This window comes from Triturus cristatus, chromosome 4_2 (genome assembly GCF_964204655.1).
Source record: "Triturus cristatus chromosome 4_2, aTriCri1.1, whole genome shotgun sequence".
NCBI classification, from domain to species: domain Eukaryota; kingdom Metazoa; phylum Chordata; class Amphibia; order Caudata; family Salamandridae; genus Triturus; species Triturus cristatus.
The window spans coordinates 374,656,667-374,670,731 of record NC_140586.1 but is presented as its reverse complement, the minus strand read 5'-3'; the positions used below and the strand labels follow the sequence as shown (position 1 = coordinate 374,670,731).

General features: G+C 41.0%; 1 protein-coding gene across 1 annotated transcript in view; it reads right to left on the bottom strand.

The window, feature by feature from the left end:
- LOC146833914 (potassium channel subfamily T member 2) overlaps positions 1-14,065 on the bottom strand; it is a 1,568,236-nt gene that overhangs the window by 52,118 nt on the left and 1,502,053 nt on the right. Inside the window, exon 25 of the mRNA XM_085599924.1 lies at positions 8,915-8,998. Coding sequence (XP_085456050.1) covers positions 8,915-8,998 — 84 coding nt within the window. The remainder of the gene's footprint in view (positions 1-8,914; positions 8,999-14,065) is intronic.

Genomic DNA, 14,065 nt, shown 5'->3' with positions numbered 1-14,065 from the left:
TTTCAAACTTACATAGGAACGAATGCCTTCCAGAGAGACAGTGGGTCAAATTCCAGGCTCTTAAAACAATCTACAAGCCAGTCATCTCAGCTTATTTAAACATTATTAAAGTTGCCTGACACTTGATCAACTTTAAAGCCATCCATGGATGGCTTCAATTCTGATCCATACACTCTTCCATGTGGTGTTCCTCAGGGTAGCTCTTTGAGACCTACATTGTTCAATATGTACGTTTCTGAACTAGCGCCCCTTATTCGGGAATTTGGTTTTAACCTGACCACCTATGCTGATGACACCCAGATTGTGGTGGCAGCTTCTAAATCCCAACAATCTCCGGCCTCGCAGTTCAGATGTTGCATGAGTGCAATTAATAAATGGATGTCAGCACACTGCCTGAAGCTTAACTCCAGTAAAACGGAAGTTTTGATTTTCGGCAGTGTGCAGCCTCCGTGGAATGAACTGCGGTGGCCCGTTGAGTTGGGTCCCCCGCCTAATCCGGTGGTTAAGGCAAAGAACTTGGGTGTGCTCATGGATGATAAACTTACTTTCCATCATCACACAAATGCTGTGGTGTCGGCTTCACATTTCCTCATTAAAAAAATTAGGAAATTTTTTCCTTATATCCCCGATAACACCAAGAGAACTGTAGTCTCATGCCTTATCTCATCCAGGCTGGACTACTGCAATGGTTTATTCCTTAATGCCCAGAAGCAGCATCTGCGAAAACTCCAGATGATTCAGAACTCAGCAGCTCGCCTCATACTGGATATCCCCAGACACTGCTCAGTCTCTAACGAAATCCGCAATCTTCACTGGCTTCCCGTTTCTCAGCGTATTGATTTTAAAGCCTTGTGCATTGTTTTTAAAGCTCTACATTGTATAGGTCCTTCTTTTTTGCAGGATCATTTTACATGGTATCAACCCACCAGACAGCTTCGGTCCTTGGGAGCACGAATGCTGGCTGTACCAAGAATTCACAAAGCTTACTGGGGTGGACGCAGTTTTTATTACGGTGCATCTAAACTGTGGAATTCTCTTCCCTTTTATCTCAGGAATGCCAGCTCTTTGACCATTTTTAGAAAGCAATTAAAAACCTGGCTCTTTCAGCACTAGGGGCAAGGTTGTAGCGGGTCAATGTTGGGTCCAGCGCCAAGACACCTCCGGGTATATGTGCGCTTTTATAAATTTCTGTAACCTAACATAACATAACATACTTAGTTCTTTGGAAAGGAGTAACTTAAGAGCTTGCCTATCACAATAAATACTTTAGGTGTAAATCACTGAAACTTGCAGTGGCATGCTGGTGGAATGCTAGCCCTCAGGTTATAGAAATTCAATTATCTGAACTCAATTTAAGAAGAGGCTGGAGACTTAATTTTTGTAAGAGGTTCTCTTTGATGCTAGATACCCCTGAACATTGACCCCTGTACGTTCTTAACATTATGGAGCAGAACCTGTCACATAATCCAAATACAGAGTACATGTTTACTTATTTATCTACCACTGATATGTTAACCTCTGACAGTTAGCCCCAAGGTTTCAGCAAAGACATGAAGTTAATTATTGACGTATCAATTGCATTCCTATTTTGTCTCCTCCTTGTGGAGATGAATTTTATTGATTTTTGCTTTTAATAAATATTACTGAAGTAGTAGAGGACACAGAACAATCCAGTGGAAATTAATTTGCTTACATTGCTCTTTCACCTGATTTACTGATCAGAACTGAAAATGGGGCATAACAATTTACATTTTTTGAGCTAATTTGGTTATTATTGTATATATTAAAAGTTGTGTGCTCACTCTTTCCAGAAGTCAAAAGGTGGAAGCAAAAGCTATCACAAAAAGGGACTACACGCAAAAATGCATTTGCCTGCCTAGGGGTACTAGTGGAATAATTGAGTGTGGTTATTTGACATTAGTGCTTATGTACAGAGGCTGTGAGTTATTTAGGATGCCCTTTAGTATTATTTAATAGTTTTATTACAACTGCTGAATTACTATCACCACCAATTTGTTTTTGACATAATGAATACAAACATCTTGCTTTTCAAAAACATATGTGCCAAAAGAGAGATGAAGAGTCTGAGTTACAGTAATTGAAGAATATTGTAAATTTGTGTTGTTGAAAAACAGCAATACCACTTATGCCTACAAAGAAAAAATATTACCATTGTGCAAGGCGATGGTAATACTTTAAAAGGATGTAACCCATTTTTGCAAGCTAGCTTCAGAAAGATACAAATACCTAAAAGAATTCCATTAACTGGTGTACAGTATTTGCCCCTATAAAAATACTGTAAGAGAAGTAAAAGCTGGATATAAAACCATGCATATCGTGTAGCATAAACACACAGTATACTATACATACTTAATCAATGGCATAACTAATCAGAATAGGGGCTGTGATAATTGAAATAATTAATAATAAGTGTCCAAGGAGTTGCGTTGGGTGGATATTTCCAGTATGTCTATTTTTGTCCATGAATTACATATTGCAAATTCAAGCAATTCACAGGTTTGCCAGAATGCATGGCAGTGGAGTTTACCAGCCAGATTTGGATTTCACATTGGCAAGATCAAAATTATTGCAATATTGCTTTTTGTTTTAGCAAATTTATATTTTCAATGACCAATTTATTTTATAGATTGACAATTTTCTCACAAATGTATGTTTTTTAGGCATCATATGTTGTATGCCAAATTGTTCCCTTTTCATTATCAATTTGGTCTTGCATTTTTTAAGCAATTGTTTGCAGGCAAAATTGGGGATACTTTCCAAATTGTCACATAGAAGAATTATGGGTCAACATTTTCCAAATACATGGTAAGCCAATTGGATTCATCCAGCTCTATTACTGATTTATTTATATTAATTATTGAAAGTTTCATATTCAGGGATAGACAAAAGAGGTATATGCATTATAAATGGCAGGAATAGATAAACGTGAACACCATCTAAGCCTAGATATAGATCTTTTTGGTTTTCATCTGATGTTGTGTGGTAGTATCCGCCTTTTGATGTCAGAGTTAGTTTAACATGGTGTTGCACCATATTTGTTAAATACAAATGTTTATGTAAATACTGACAAAATGCTAAACTCCTCCATCCTGTACCAGAGGTTAAAATTGCAACACAAGCCACACATTGCTTTTCTAGTCTACCGGAAATCCATGTTGTCATTTCAGGGTATGGGTGATTGAAAGTATTATCAATACCATATGAGAATCTAACCCTTTTGGGGGTAAAGTGAGGAGAACATTGATTCTGGATTTTCCATATATTCTCTTCACAGAAAAGAAATGAAGTATATATTCACTTACATATGTTGATGCATTGTTCTGCAAATAGAGACACGTCAGGAGATGCTGAAGTGGTTTCCCTAAAACAGTCTCCAAAGCTTGATTCAGCCTAAGGTATACAAAGATTGCCGACTGATGGTGGTATAGGTTGAATCTTATTTTCATAGATTCTTCTCTGTTTCAAGCATGCCTGTTAACAAATGCACCAGTTGGCACCCAACTGTGAAGGTGGCTTTGTGTGTTAAGGTCCCCCATGGACAGTTCAAGATCATGATTATATTTTTCACATTTTTCTGACTACAGGTCAAAAGTTATAGACCTTGACCCAGTCTGGATTGGGACAGTTTTAATTTAATAGTGTGGAAATCAAAAACCAAACAGCATTGTCAAACTATGGAAGTGGTACAGTTCCTCGACACAAGCTTTTCATAGCTCTGTGTTGTGATTTCAAACCTTGTAAAATGTCTGTAATACTTGTATTCTTTTTTAATCTTGCATTTAATATTAAGGGTACAGTGTAACCGGTGTCCTTTTCTTGTTACCCATCGACCTCATCAAGCACAAACCTGATTTTTGGCCGCCGTTTTTGTTAAACGTTTTTAATAATTTAACTAATACCCCACTACTAAGCTCATGGTCAACAAGCATTATTGTTCCGATTTTTGAAAAGGGTGATCACTCCCAACCCAGTTGCTACAGACCGATTTCCTTGATAGACAACACCCTGAAAATCTTAGGCAGAGTTTTATATAACAAGATCCTAATATGGACTGATGAAAATTGGGATTTAGGAGCAAAGTAAGCACAAACAAATAATACCTAAATCTTAATTTAATTATTGGGAAATACACCACAGTACAGTGATCGCCAATTTATTTGGCCTTTATGGACCTGACCTCTGCTTTTGATTTTGTTAACAGGTCAAGAGTATGGTCTATTCTTTTAGAATATGGCTTAGACGAGGCATTGGTGCATTTTCTGGCCTACCTACATAAAGATTTGAAGGGCCTGGTTAGGATCATTGGCAGGGCGAGGTTCCCAATGACATTAAAGTACGTAGAGGGGTCAGGCAGGGGTGTGTCTTGACCCCTCTTCTTTTTATTATTTATATTAATACTTTGCACAAAGCATTGATCACACTCACAAATTATGTTCCCAGAGTTAACGGCAAAATACTCCCTGTGTTATTATATGCTAATGACATGGTTTTAATGGGCCGCACACCCAATGCGCTACGCACCATAGTGCAGGGATTTGTTGATATTATGGCCAGTCTAGACCTGTGTACCAATTAAAAAAAATCTTTTATAATGTCTTGTGGGCAGAGAAAACATTCCCTAAATTCCATATTTGTAGGTAACCAAAAATTAAAATGGACTAGCACTTTTCCATATCTTGGGTTGGGCTTTGCTGCGATCGGCACCTGTTCTAAACATGTGGTGTTTTGTAAGAACAAGTTCTCAAATGCCACCAATTCCATTCTTAGTCTTCCCTGGTCAAAGAGGACAGGGGCCATTTTAGCGATTTTAATTTTTTCAAAATCCTAGTGTGTACCTACAGCTACCTATGGCTCAGAGGTTTGGGGTACCGCTAAAAGCTACAGCATCCAGCAAGAGGAAACCAGATTCTGTCAGAAACTATTGGGCGCACCGATCTCCACCTCTCAGTATGTTTGCCATAGTGAACTGAAATTAAGCTACATTGAGGATTTCAAAAGGGCCCACTCCGCTCTATTTTAGCTTTACATTTTCAAAGCGCAGCTGTTACCCGGGTGTGTCCTGGCGCTGATAGCTGAGTATTCTGAGATCAAGATTCCTGGGGAAATTGCCAGTGGGACATTCTATAGGTTAAAAAGCCATGTTTTCAGTTATTTCCTGAATTCAAGGAGATAAGAGGAGTTCTTCAGATTCCAAGGGAAGTCATTCCAGGCCTTGGCCGCGCATGTGATGAAACTTCTTCCCCGCCACGTAGCTTTCTTAGTGGGTGGTACACTCACTAGTTTGGTTCCTAGTGAGCGCAGTTCTTTTGGGAGTGTATCATTGAGGCCGTTGTTTTGAATATTCAGGACCCAGGCCATGTGGCGCCTTGAAAACTGTATAGAAAGATTTGAAATGCACCGATTTCCTGATAGGCAGCCAGTGTAGTCTTTGATTTCCTTGGCGACCGATGCAAAGTTGGAAGTACCAGTCGCAAGTATTGCTGCAGCATTTTGCAGGATTTGTAGTTTATTTAGGTGCCGCTCTTGAATATTCAAGTAGAGCCCATTGCAGTAGTCCAGCCGAGATAAAATGAGGGTTGAGATGACAGTTCATATACTGTCTTCCGGCAGGAACGATTTAAACTTTTTAATCAGTTTAAGAGAGTGAAAAGTGGCTGAGGCCGTGGCATTTATCTGATCCCCGAAGTTCAGTCTATCATCCACTATAACACACAAATGTTTTCCTTCCGCGTGGAATTAGGGATGGTACCCAGTTCTACCGGCCACCAGTCCGGGGTCCAAAAATTGGCCTTATTTCCGAACATGAGGATCTCAGTTTTGCCTGAGTTTAATTTCAGGCAATTCCGTGCCATCCAGGTTTTAACTGCTTACGTGCATTCATGAAACTTCTTTCTCATCCCTGATTTTTGTTCTGGTAGCAGTGACACAACACTGTGTGTCGTCTGTGTATGTGGTAAGACTAAAGCCAAAGGATCTTATCAGGGGGGACAAGGGCGCCACGTATACATTAAAAAGGGTAGGGCTGAGGGATAACCCCTGCAGTACTCCACATGGCAGAGAAAAAGGCTTGAAGTTAAATTTCCCTAGGGACACTATTTGTGTTCTGTCAGTTAGAAAGGATTTTAGTAACTTCCAGGCCTTGCCCTGGACTCCACACTCTGACAAACGATCCATCAGGAGATCATGGTGGACCCTGTCGAAGGCCGTGGAGAGATCCAGTATGATAAGTTCAGCCTCACCTCCCTGATCCAGGGCTTCATTGATTTCTACTGTTTATTTTATGAGGGCAGACTCAGTACTGTGCCCTTCTCTAAACCCATATTGAGTGCGATCCAACAGCTGATTCTCATAAAGAAAGGCACTCAGTTGGGAGTTCATTACTTTCTCAACCACCTTTGCCGGCAGATGAAGGCGAGAGACTGGACTAAAAGTATTATGGTCCCTAGGATCCAGGATGTGTTTTTTCAATTATGGAGGTATTGAGGCTATCTTCCAAATATGAGGGAAGTCTCCTGATTTGAACAGGGCATCGGATACAGATGTGAGTGCGGTGGCAATGGGTTCCAGGGCTCATTTGACCACTGGTAATGGACAGGGGCTGTAGGGAGACCCTGATCTGATTGAGCCAAGAAGCATTTTGGTATCATTGTAGAAAATGGGGCAAATTTATCAAAAGTGGGACGGGCGCCGATAGCTTGCTTGACTCTCATCATCGGGTTTCCTGATTCTCCCTGCGGGAGTTGGTTGAAGACTGAGAAGATGGCTTCCACCTTGTTCTGAAAAAAACTAGCAATTTCCGTGCTTAATTCTTGGCTCGACTTTATCTTAGGTGGACTTGGTTAGGGCAGTCTGGATACAGTTTTGAAGAGTTCTTTTGAGGACTTTTCTGCTATGTTGATTTGGTTTCTAAAGAAAAGCTTTTCTACATTAAATACAGACAGTTTAGAGACAGTAAGGCTTCATTCATAGATTTTTTTCTCAGCTTCTGTGTATTTTTTTCCTCCAGTTTCGTTCTAGCCGTTTGTAAATTCGTTTTTGCTTCCTATGTTCTTCTGCATCCCTCACAAGAGAAATAGTAGGGGATTGCAATAATTGTGAGAAGGGTTTAAACAACAGAGCACAGCACAACAAAACCGAGGTAATTGTTTGAGTACATGATTCTCTCCTTCATCTTTTCTTCTTTTTGGCTGAATTCTAGAGCCTTAAGGGCCGATTGTTTCTTTTCACACTGTCTTTTTCTCCCCTTTCACGAATTACGGGTCTTGCGATATTTTCACTTATTCTTTTATTCAGATCATGGCGTTCACATATTTGAATAATGTTTCTTATGGCTTTAAATGGGGCCAGGTCTCTATCGTGCAAATTTTTTCTTCTTGAATCCACTTTACATGGGTCACAATACACTCTCTTAAGATGCTAAGAGTGGTATGAAGTGGTTGACACTGGGAGATCTAAGTAGTATTTCCCCTATTGTGCTAATTTTCAGCTGTACATTATACATCTTTATCAACGGCCTTGAGAAAGTCGTCTCACGACGAAACACGTGTTGGCTGTATGTACGCTTCATCTATGTGTCAACATATCAAGAACTGATCCACTTATGATATAGACTTTGTTATACTGTTTGTTTTATAACTGCAATTTTTGATATTACATTTTTTACTGACAACATAGTCAGTTGGAACTGTTTGTTATGTTGTGCTCTGTTGTTTAAATTTTCAAATAAGGTTTTGGAGAAAGCTTTCTTCATTTACTGGGTAACACTGTTGGTGGCACAGTGTTTACATTGAGCACGCCCTTAGACTAAGTAAACTCACACCTGCAACCTTAACAGAGGTGCTGGCTATTCTCCTAAACCACTGCCATCATTTGTATATGAAATTGTGAGAAGGGGATGGATATTCTGTGGCTTGCCGCGGTGAGTCAGAGCCTAAGTAGCGTTAATTATGGCAGGCTCTTTTCAAGTCCAAATGCAACTGAGACTGTACATAAAAATGGAAAGACTGGAGAGGGAATCCAAGAAATCAACTGTTGCAAATGTTATGACCATCAAGCACACCTCGTACCTCCCGCCTAGGTATCTCAGAATACCTAAATTTCGTTGGGAGAGGGGACTCCTTTTCTGTATGAGGCTTGCACTGTAAAATTCCTGCTCTGTTTCCCCCTTGGGTACAATGCAAACCTTGATTCTTTGCCTTGCCTGTGAGACAGTCAGAGTTGTCAAACAATTTTAAATTTTTTATTCCTTTGTAAGTTTTATATAAAATATACACAATGGCTTTTATTAGTGTTTAAAAAAAAACGTTGCCCTATCCACTTAGTAGATGCATATAGGAGCATACTCAAATTGGAAGATGATGAGTTAGTTTCTCGTGTTGGCACTTTTTTGAGAACCGCTGTACGGGCTTGCAAAACGATGTGAAACCCATGAAGAGTGCCTCGAAAGGTGCGAGCCCCGTTAGAAACTTGCTGTATGTGTTTTTAAAATACATTTCACTTGTGACCAATGTTATTGAAATTGTTTTATAGTGAACATGAATTTGTACTTTTAATTTGCTGTATATGATCGTGCTTTTATGGATGTGGTTCTATCCGAATAAAGTATTTATGAACTTTCAACTCCTGTTTCTATTCTCATGTTCTTCTTGCAAAGCACTAGCATCTCACCCTGTTGATACTTTCCCTTTCCTCCTTGGCCAGCTGCTTCATCCTGTAGAATCTTTAGATCGCTTTACAGTTAATATACAGATGAGTGTAGAGATGACAGTTATGTGAATTAACAACACTGCAGCATCATTCCAACTTCTTGGAGCTTCATTACTTCACTCTGTTATTACAGTCACAAAAGAAATTGACAGGAAAACATTTTATTATATTGTTTTATTATACTCACAGAGCAAAGAAATCCAGATCCCGGTGTTGTATCTAATCCGAGCAGAAGCCTTGTAATGGAGATCATATAATCCTTCACAAATGACTGAAAGGAAAACACATGGTTGAGTGCACAGATAAGAAGTGCAAAAAAGTAGTTAATTTCATCTGTAAGTTTTCAAAACCTTACAAGTGCGTAAATTAAATGTTGTTACCGTACACATTTCTGATATAAATGTTCCTTTTCCCCAATAGCACTGATCCATTCCCAGTATACCCTATGATCTAGTCTATTCTCCAACATTTCTCTGCAGTGTTTCCTAGCTTTTCTTCTCCTTAATTTAGTATTGATTACTCACCTGCTTTAGTCGCTTACGTGCTCCGCCACCTTGTCTAACTTGATACTCAGTAAAGGTTCCTATGCAGGTTATCCCATCTGTTACTTAATATGTGTACATTCAATCAAGAGGAACCATCAAATATGGGTTTAATGTTGGTTTTTGCTAGGTAATGTTCCAAAGATAATGTTACACAGATGATGTTGGTTCACAGTGTGTGTTGTCACCTGTCTTAGTTGTTATAGGAGACAGTGGTCCCTGGGAAGTAAGAGGATATTAGTACAATGAATATAGCCTCAATCAGTGCTATATTTGAGCCAGTGTCCAGCCGGACAAGGGCACTTTTTAATATACAATATTTTAGAACAGTAGCACAAAGGATGTAAGTTAAATCACAGTGGGATACAAGCCTGTATCCGAGAACTTACATATCACATGAACAATAGAGTACAAAAGGCTTAGGCAATTTCGTGGATGTTTCTGTCAGTGAGTACTTAAATGGTAAAACATTTGGTATACAAGGGTCACCTTCACATAAATTATAAACAGTAAATAAAATGTGTAAGGCTGACAACTGTGTCGATGGCGTTTCGATCCTTATCAAGGGGATATTGGATCATCATCAGGACTAATTAAATAAAATTGCCCGTGAACAATTGCCTCAGAGGGCGTGGTGAATGAGAATTCTACGGCGCAAGGAGCGGGGATAGTTAGTCCGGGCGATTGCCAGACATCGTAGGTGGTAGATGTGGGTTGAAGGATGAATATCCTGGAACTTGAGGGTAGATGAACCGTGGAAGATTGAGCCTCGCGATGGAGATCTCCAACTCGCCATTAGCGTACCCGGCCACGGAACTCACTCGCATCATTGCATGTGACCGATCCTCCACGGATCTGCAGCTTAGGGCAAGGCCTGCTCCGCCTGGCTGCCGATGTCAACCACAACTCCGATGCTGCAGCTCATGCATCTCCCAGGATCGGGCCTCAAGGTGTCTCTGTGCCCGTTTACTCGCTCTGCTCTGCAGCTGATGTTAGCCAGCACTGCAGGATACATCTCCCCTGGGACCCAGCCTCAGGCAGCCTCTTTAGGGGCCACCATACAATGTGGGGCACACTCCGCTCGCCTACTTTAGCTAAGCCCTCAGCCCCCACTGCACATGGTAGCCCACCCAGACATTGGTCTTGTGTCTTCACCAGCAGGGGGGCACAAACCAGGCACCTGTGGGTCTTCCGGTGTGGCTCTTGGCTGTGTTCCCTTTCATGCAGCAGGTAGTCGTCCTGCTTAACACCAGCAAAAGGCAGGTGTAAAAACCCTTGTGCTAGCATGGCTTATCACCTGTTTTTGTTTCGCTTCGCAGATCTGGCAGTTCGTTGTGAAAGTTGTGATGTGGTTTTTTCGTGTGTTTTTACACAGGTATGCCTACTCTGCATCTCATTAGAGTTATTTGGTGGTGTCCACCATGGAGATAAATTTGGGGGCAGTTATCACGGGAATTCTGGTGTTGTCTGCAGTTTGCACCAGCTTGTGAATGGGGTGTTAATTCTATCACCTCTTTTGATGCGTTAAAGTGGGGATAATTTGGAGTTAAATCCTTGTGAATATGCCTTTGACTGTTTTGCAGAAGGGATACCCCATCAAAAATGTGGTCAATATCCCATCTACCAACCTCGTAAATCCCTGGCTTTATTCAAAGTCTGGGGAATTACCACGTTTCTGACAGAATAACCTGTGCTCGCTTCGATATTTGGCCAATGGTCAAGTATCTCAGGCCGTCTCCCTGTTTTCAAGTGGACGTTGCTACATACTTTCTTCCTGTTCAGTACAACCAGGGAAATCAGTATTAAACTGCAAGGAACAGGGGCCTGTCAAAGAAGAGTATCATTTATGTACTCCTGCTATTTTCACATTCAGAACCACTGGTGACCAAACCAATAATACTGGCAGAGAGACTGTCAGTGTGAACGATACATTAAATCCTGGTGAACACAAAATAATAGTTTTTTTGCGGGATGCAAGAAGGGGAATCAATATTATATACTATGGCCATAAGCTAATTCCACTGATTTGTTATGCAGAGCCTATAACAAAGTCATTGGGATCACAGCCTTGCAAATCTGGCCACACTGAACGGGTTAATACAAATGGAAAGCTATAAACAATGGCAAAATGGGGCAAGATTTATCAAAGGTTTTGCGTTGCCCTTGCGCCATGCAAGAGTACGGCGACGCAAAACCTAGAATGAGATTCACCAAGCCACACAAGGCCTCCTTGTGTGACCCTGCGTGGCTTGGTAAATCTGGAGAAAAGCATGGCAGCACAAGTCGCTGCCTTGCGTTACTCTGCCCCAGGGAGGCATTCAAAGGGTGAAGTGTGGATGTTTCCATGCATCTAGCCCTGGATTCTGGCATTTTCCTAGATTTACCATGAGTGGTAGACCTGGGAATACGTCAAAATGCTATGCCTTCCCAGGTGAGTCATAACAAGGAGAAACATGCTTACTTCTCCTCATTTTTTCCTCTTTCTACATGTGCTGCACTCTGCAGCACACATAAAAAGAGGGAAAAAACTGATAATTGTTTTTGTGCAGGAAAGTGTACCTTCATGTGCAAAAACAATCCTGCCAGCAATTAAGGCATCGTTTCTCCAGAGTGTATGTGTGCCTGCTTTGGTGCTAGACAGCACATAGTGCACCAATGCAAGTAGAGGACAGGAATTGTGCCATATAATATTAAATATGGCACATTTCTGCCCAATCCCTATCACGCAACCAATCACGGCAAGGTGTCTTGTTGCGTTGTGTGACATTTTGATAAATCTGCCCCCAGATGTCACAAAAGAGAGTGGAAAAACCAAGCAACCATAATGAGGAAAAAAAAATCAGCAAAACAATCATCAAGAAAGCCAAGAGATCTTCATACTCTCATCTCATCTATAATCTGCTCAAGAAAAGAATTGTTCATATTAGTCTTTGCATGTGAATCTCAGAATGCACCTCAAAATGCAAGAACATTCCAAATATTACAATTCATCCTAAGACTTCTCGTCTTCCTGTACTAAATAGCATAAAAGTGGCATGCATGATATTTCAGAAGAACACATTTGTTTTTATATAGAATGACCACCCAATGCAAAATGAATCCACACACTACACACCCTCGTTTCCAGCAAAGTGGTGTAACACAAGCCTTGGGATATTTGGTTTACTGATGACCAAACAACACAGATGACATGTGGATAGAAATATATGGTAGAATTCTTTCTAAGATGAAACGATTGCTCTCCAAAGGGTCTTCTTTTCACCGGCAAGAGAAATACAACGGAATTCCACACTTTTCTGTCTTTGTAAAGGCAAATTGCCAAAACTGCTGTGGCTCCTTGCAAACAGCATGTCCCATGCATGCTCATCCACTGAAAGTTGCTGTTCGCAGGTAATTAAAACATTTTTGCCAGAGGGGCTAAGCCCTTAATGGCTCTTCCTCTTCCCACTCTTTTGTCAAGGGAGAGCTTTGTACTGCCACCACTGGCAGAATTCTACAAAGTCCAATTAGCATGAACTAATTGAAATTTCTGAAAGTTCAGGACAAGAGTTATTTTAGTAATTTTTTTATGACTTTAAAAGTATATAACTTTTTTTTCTATTAACTTATCAACTATATGTCGAAATCAAAATCAATTTGTCCGTAAAAACTTAGGGGGAGATTTACAAGCCCCGTACGCCACATTTGCGCCGCCGTTGCGTCACTTTTGTGATGCAGCGGCGGCGCAAAGCCAGCGCCATGCTGCGGGGTATTTACAACGTGACGCTTCTAGGGAGATGCGTCACGTTGTAAAGCCCTGCGCCACATGTGGGTGTTCCGGCGCGGGGATGGGGCATTCTGGCGCAGGAATGCCTCCTAAAAGTGGCTGAGTCAAACCTACAAGATTTCACTCAGTCACTTTTATGGCCATGCTGCGTCAACACCCTGCGCCTGCTTGAAGCAGGCGTAAGGATTGACGCAGCATGTTAGGCATAGGGGCACCCCGAGCCTTGCTGGAGCTGCGTCGCGCTTGCGACACGACTCCAGCAATGCGTCACCTTTAGGGAAGCAGATGCGTCACGCATCTGTCTAGTCTTGCCCCATTGTGCGCCGCATTGTAAATGCGGCGCATCCATAGTGGCGCAAAAGGTGTCTGCCGTGACGCAAAATAACTGGCGCATCCCTGCTGATATGCAGGGATGCGCCAGTTATTGTAAATCTGCCCCTTATGCTGCAATTTTGATCGTATCCACCATTACCAATCTTAAGTTTGCAGTTAAGCCTGATTTATTTTTTTGAGAGAAATCGGGTTGCTATTTAAAGTTACGCGTTATCGTAATATGGTTCTGAAAGGTCACAGAGATATTTAAAGACTATGCGAATAAGGTATACAGCTTCATAATCTGCCTAGAAAATATGGGGCAGATTTACAAGCCCCTTGCGCCACTTTTGAGTCACTTTTAACATGGGAAAAGTGACACAAAAATGGCGCAAGGAGCTTGTAAATCTGCCCCTATGTATGTAATTGTGTATGTCAATGCAGTTTTGCAGTTAACTTACAGAATGTGAGTTAAAGATGTCTGCACACCTTTAAGTGGCATCTAAAAGCCATGCCTCAGGATAGATCAGTCCCACAATAGTAGTGTTTCATTGAAGATGCATTGACAGGGTCATTATAACACGGAGCGCACTGGGGTTGAGTTCCTTCCAATGCATCAAACTACAACAGAGGTCTAACATAAAGTGTGCAATCAATCAATCGATCCATCGATCAATGAATCAATCGAGAAAATAAATAATTAAGGATTTCACTAGAA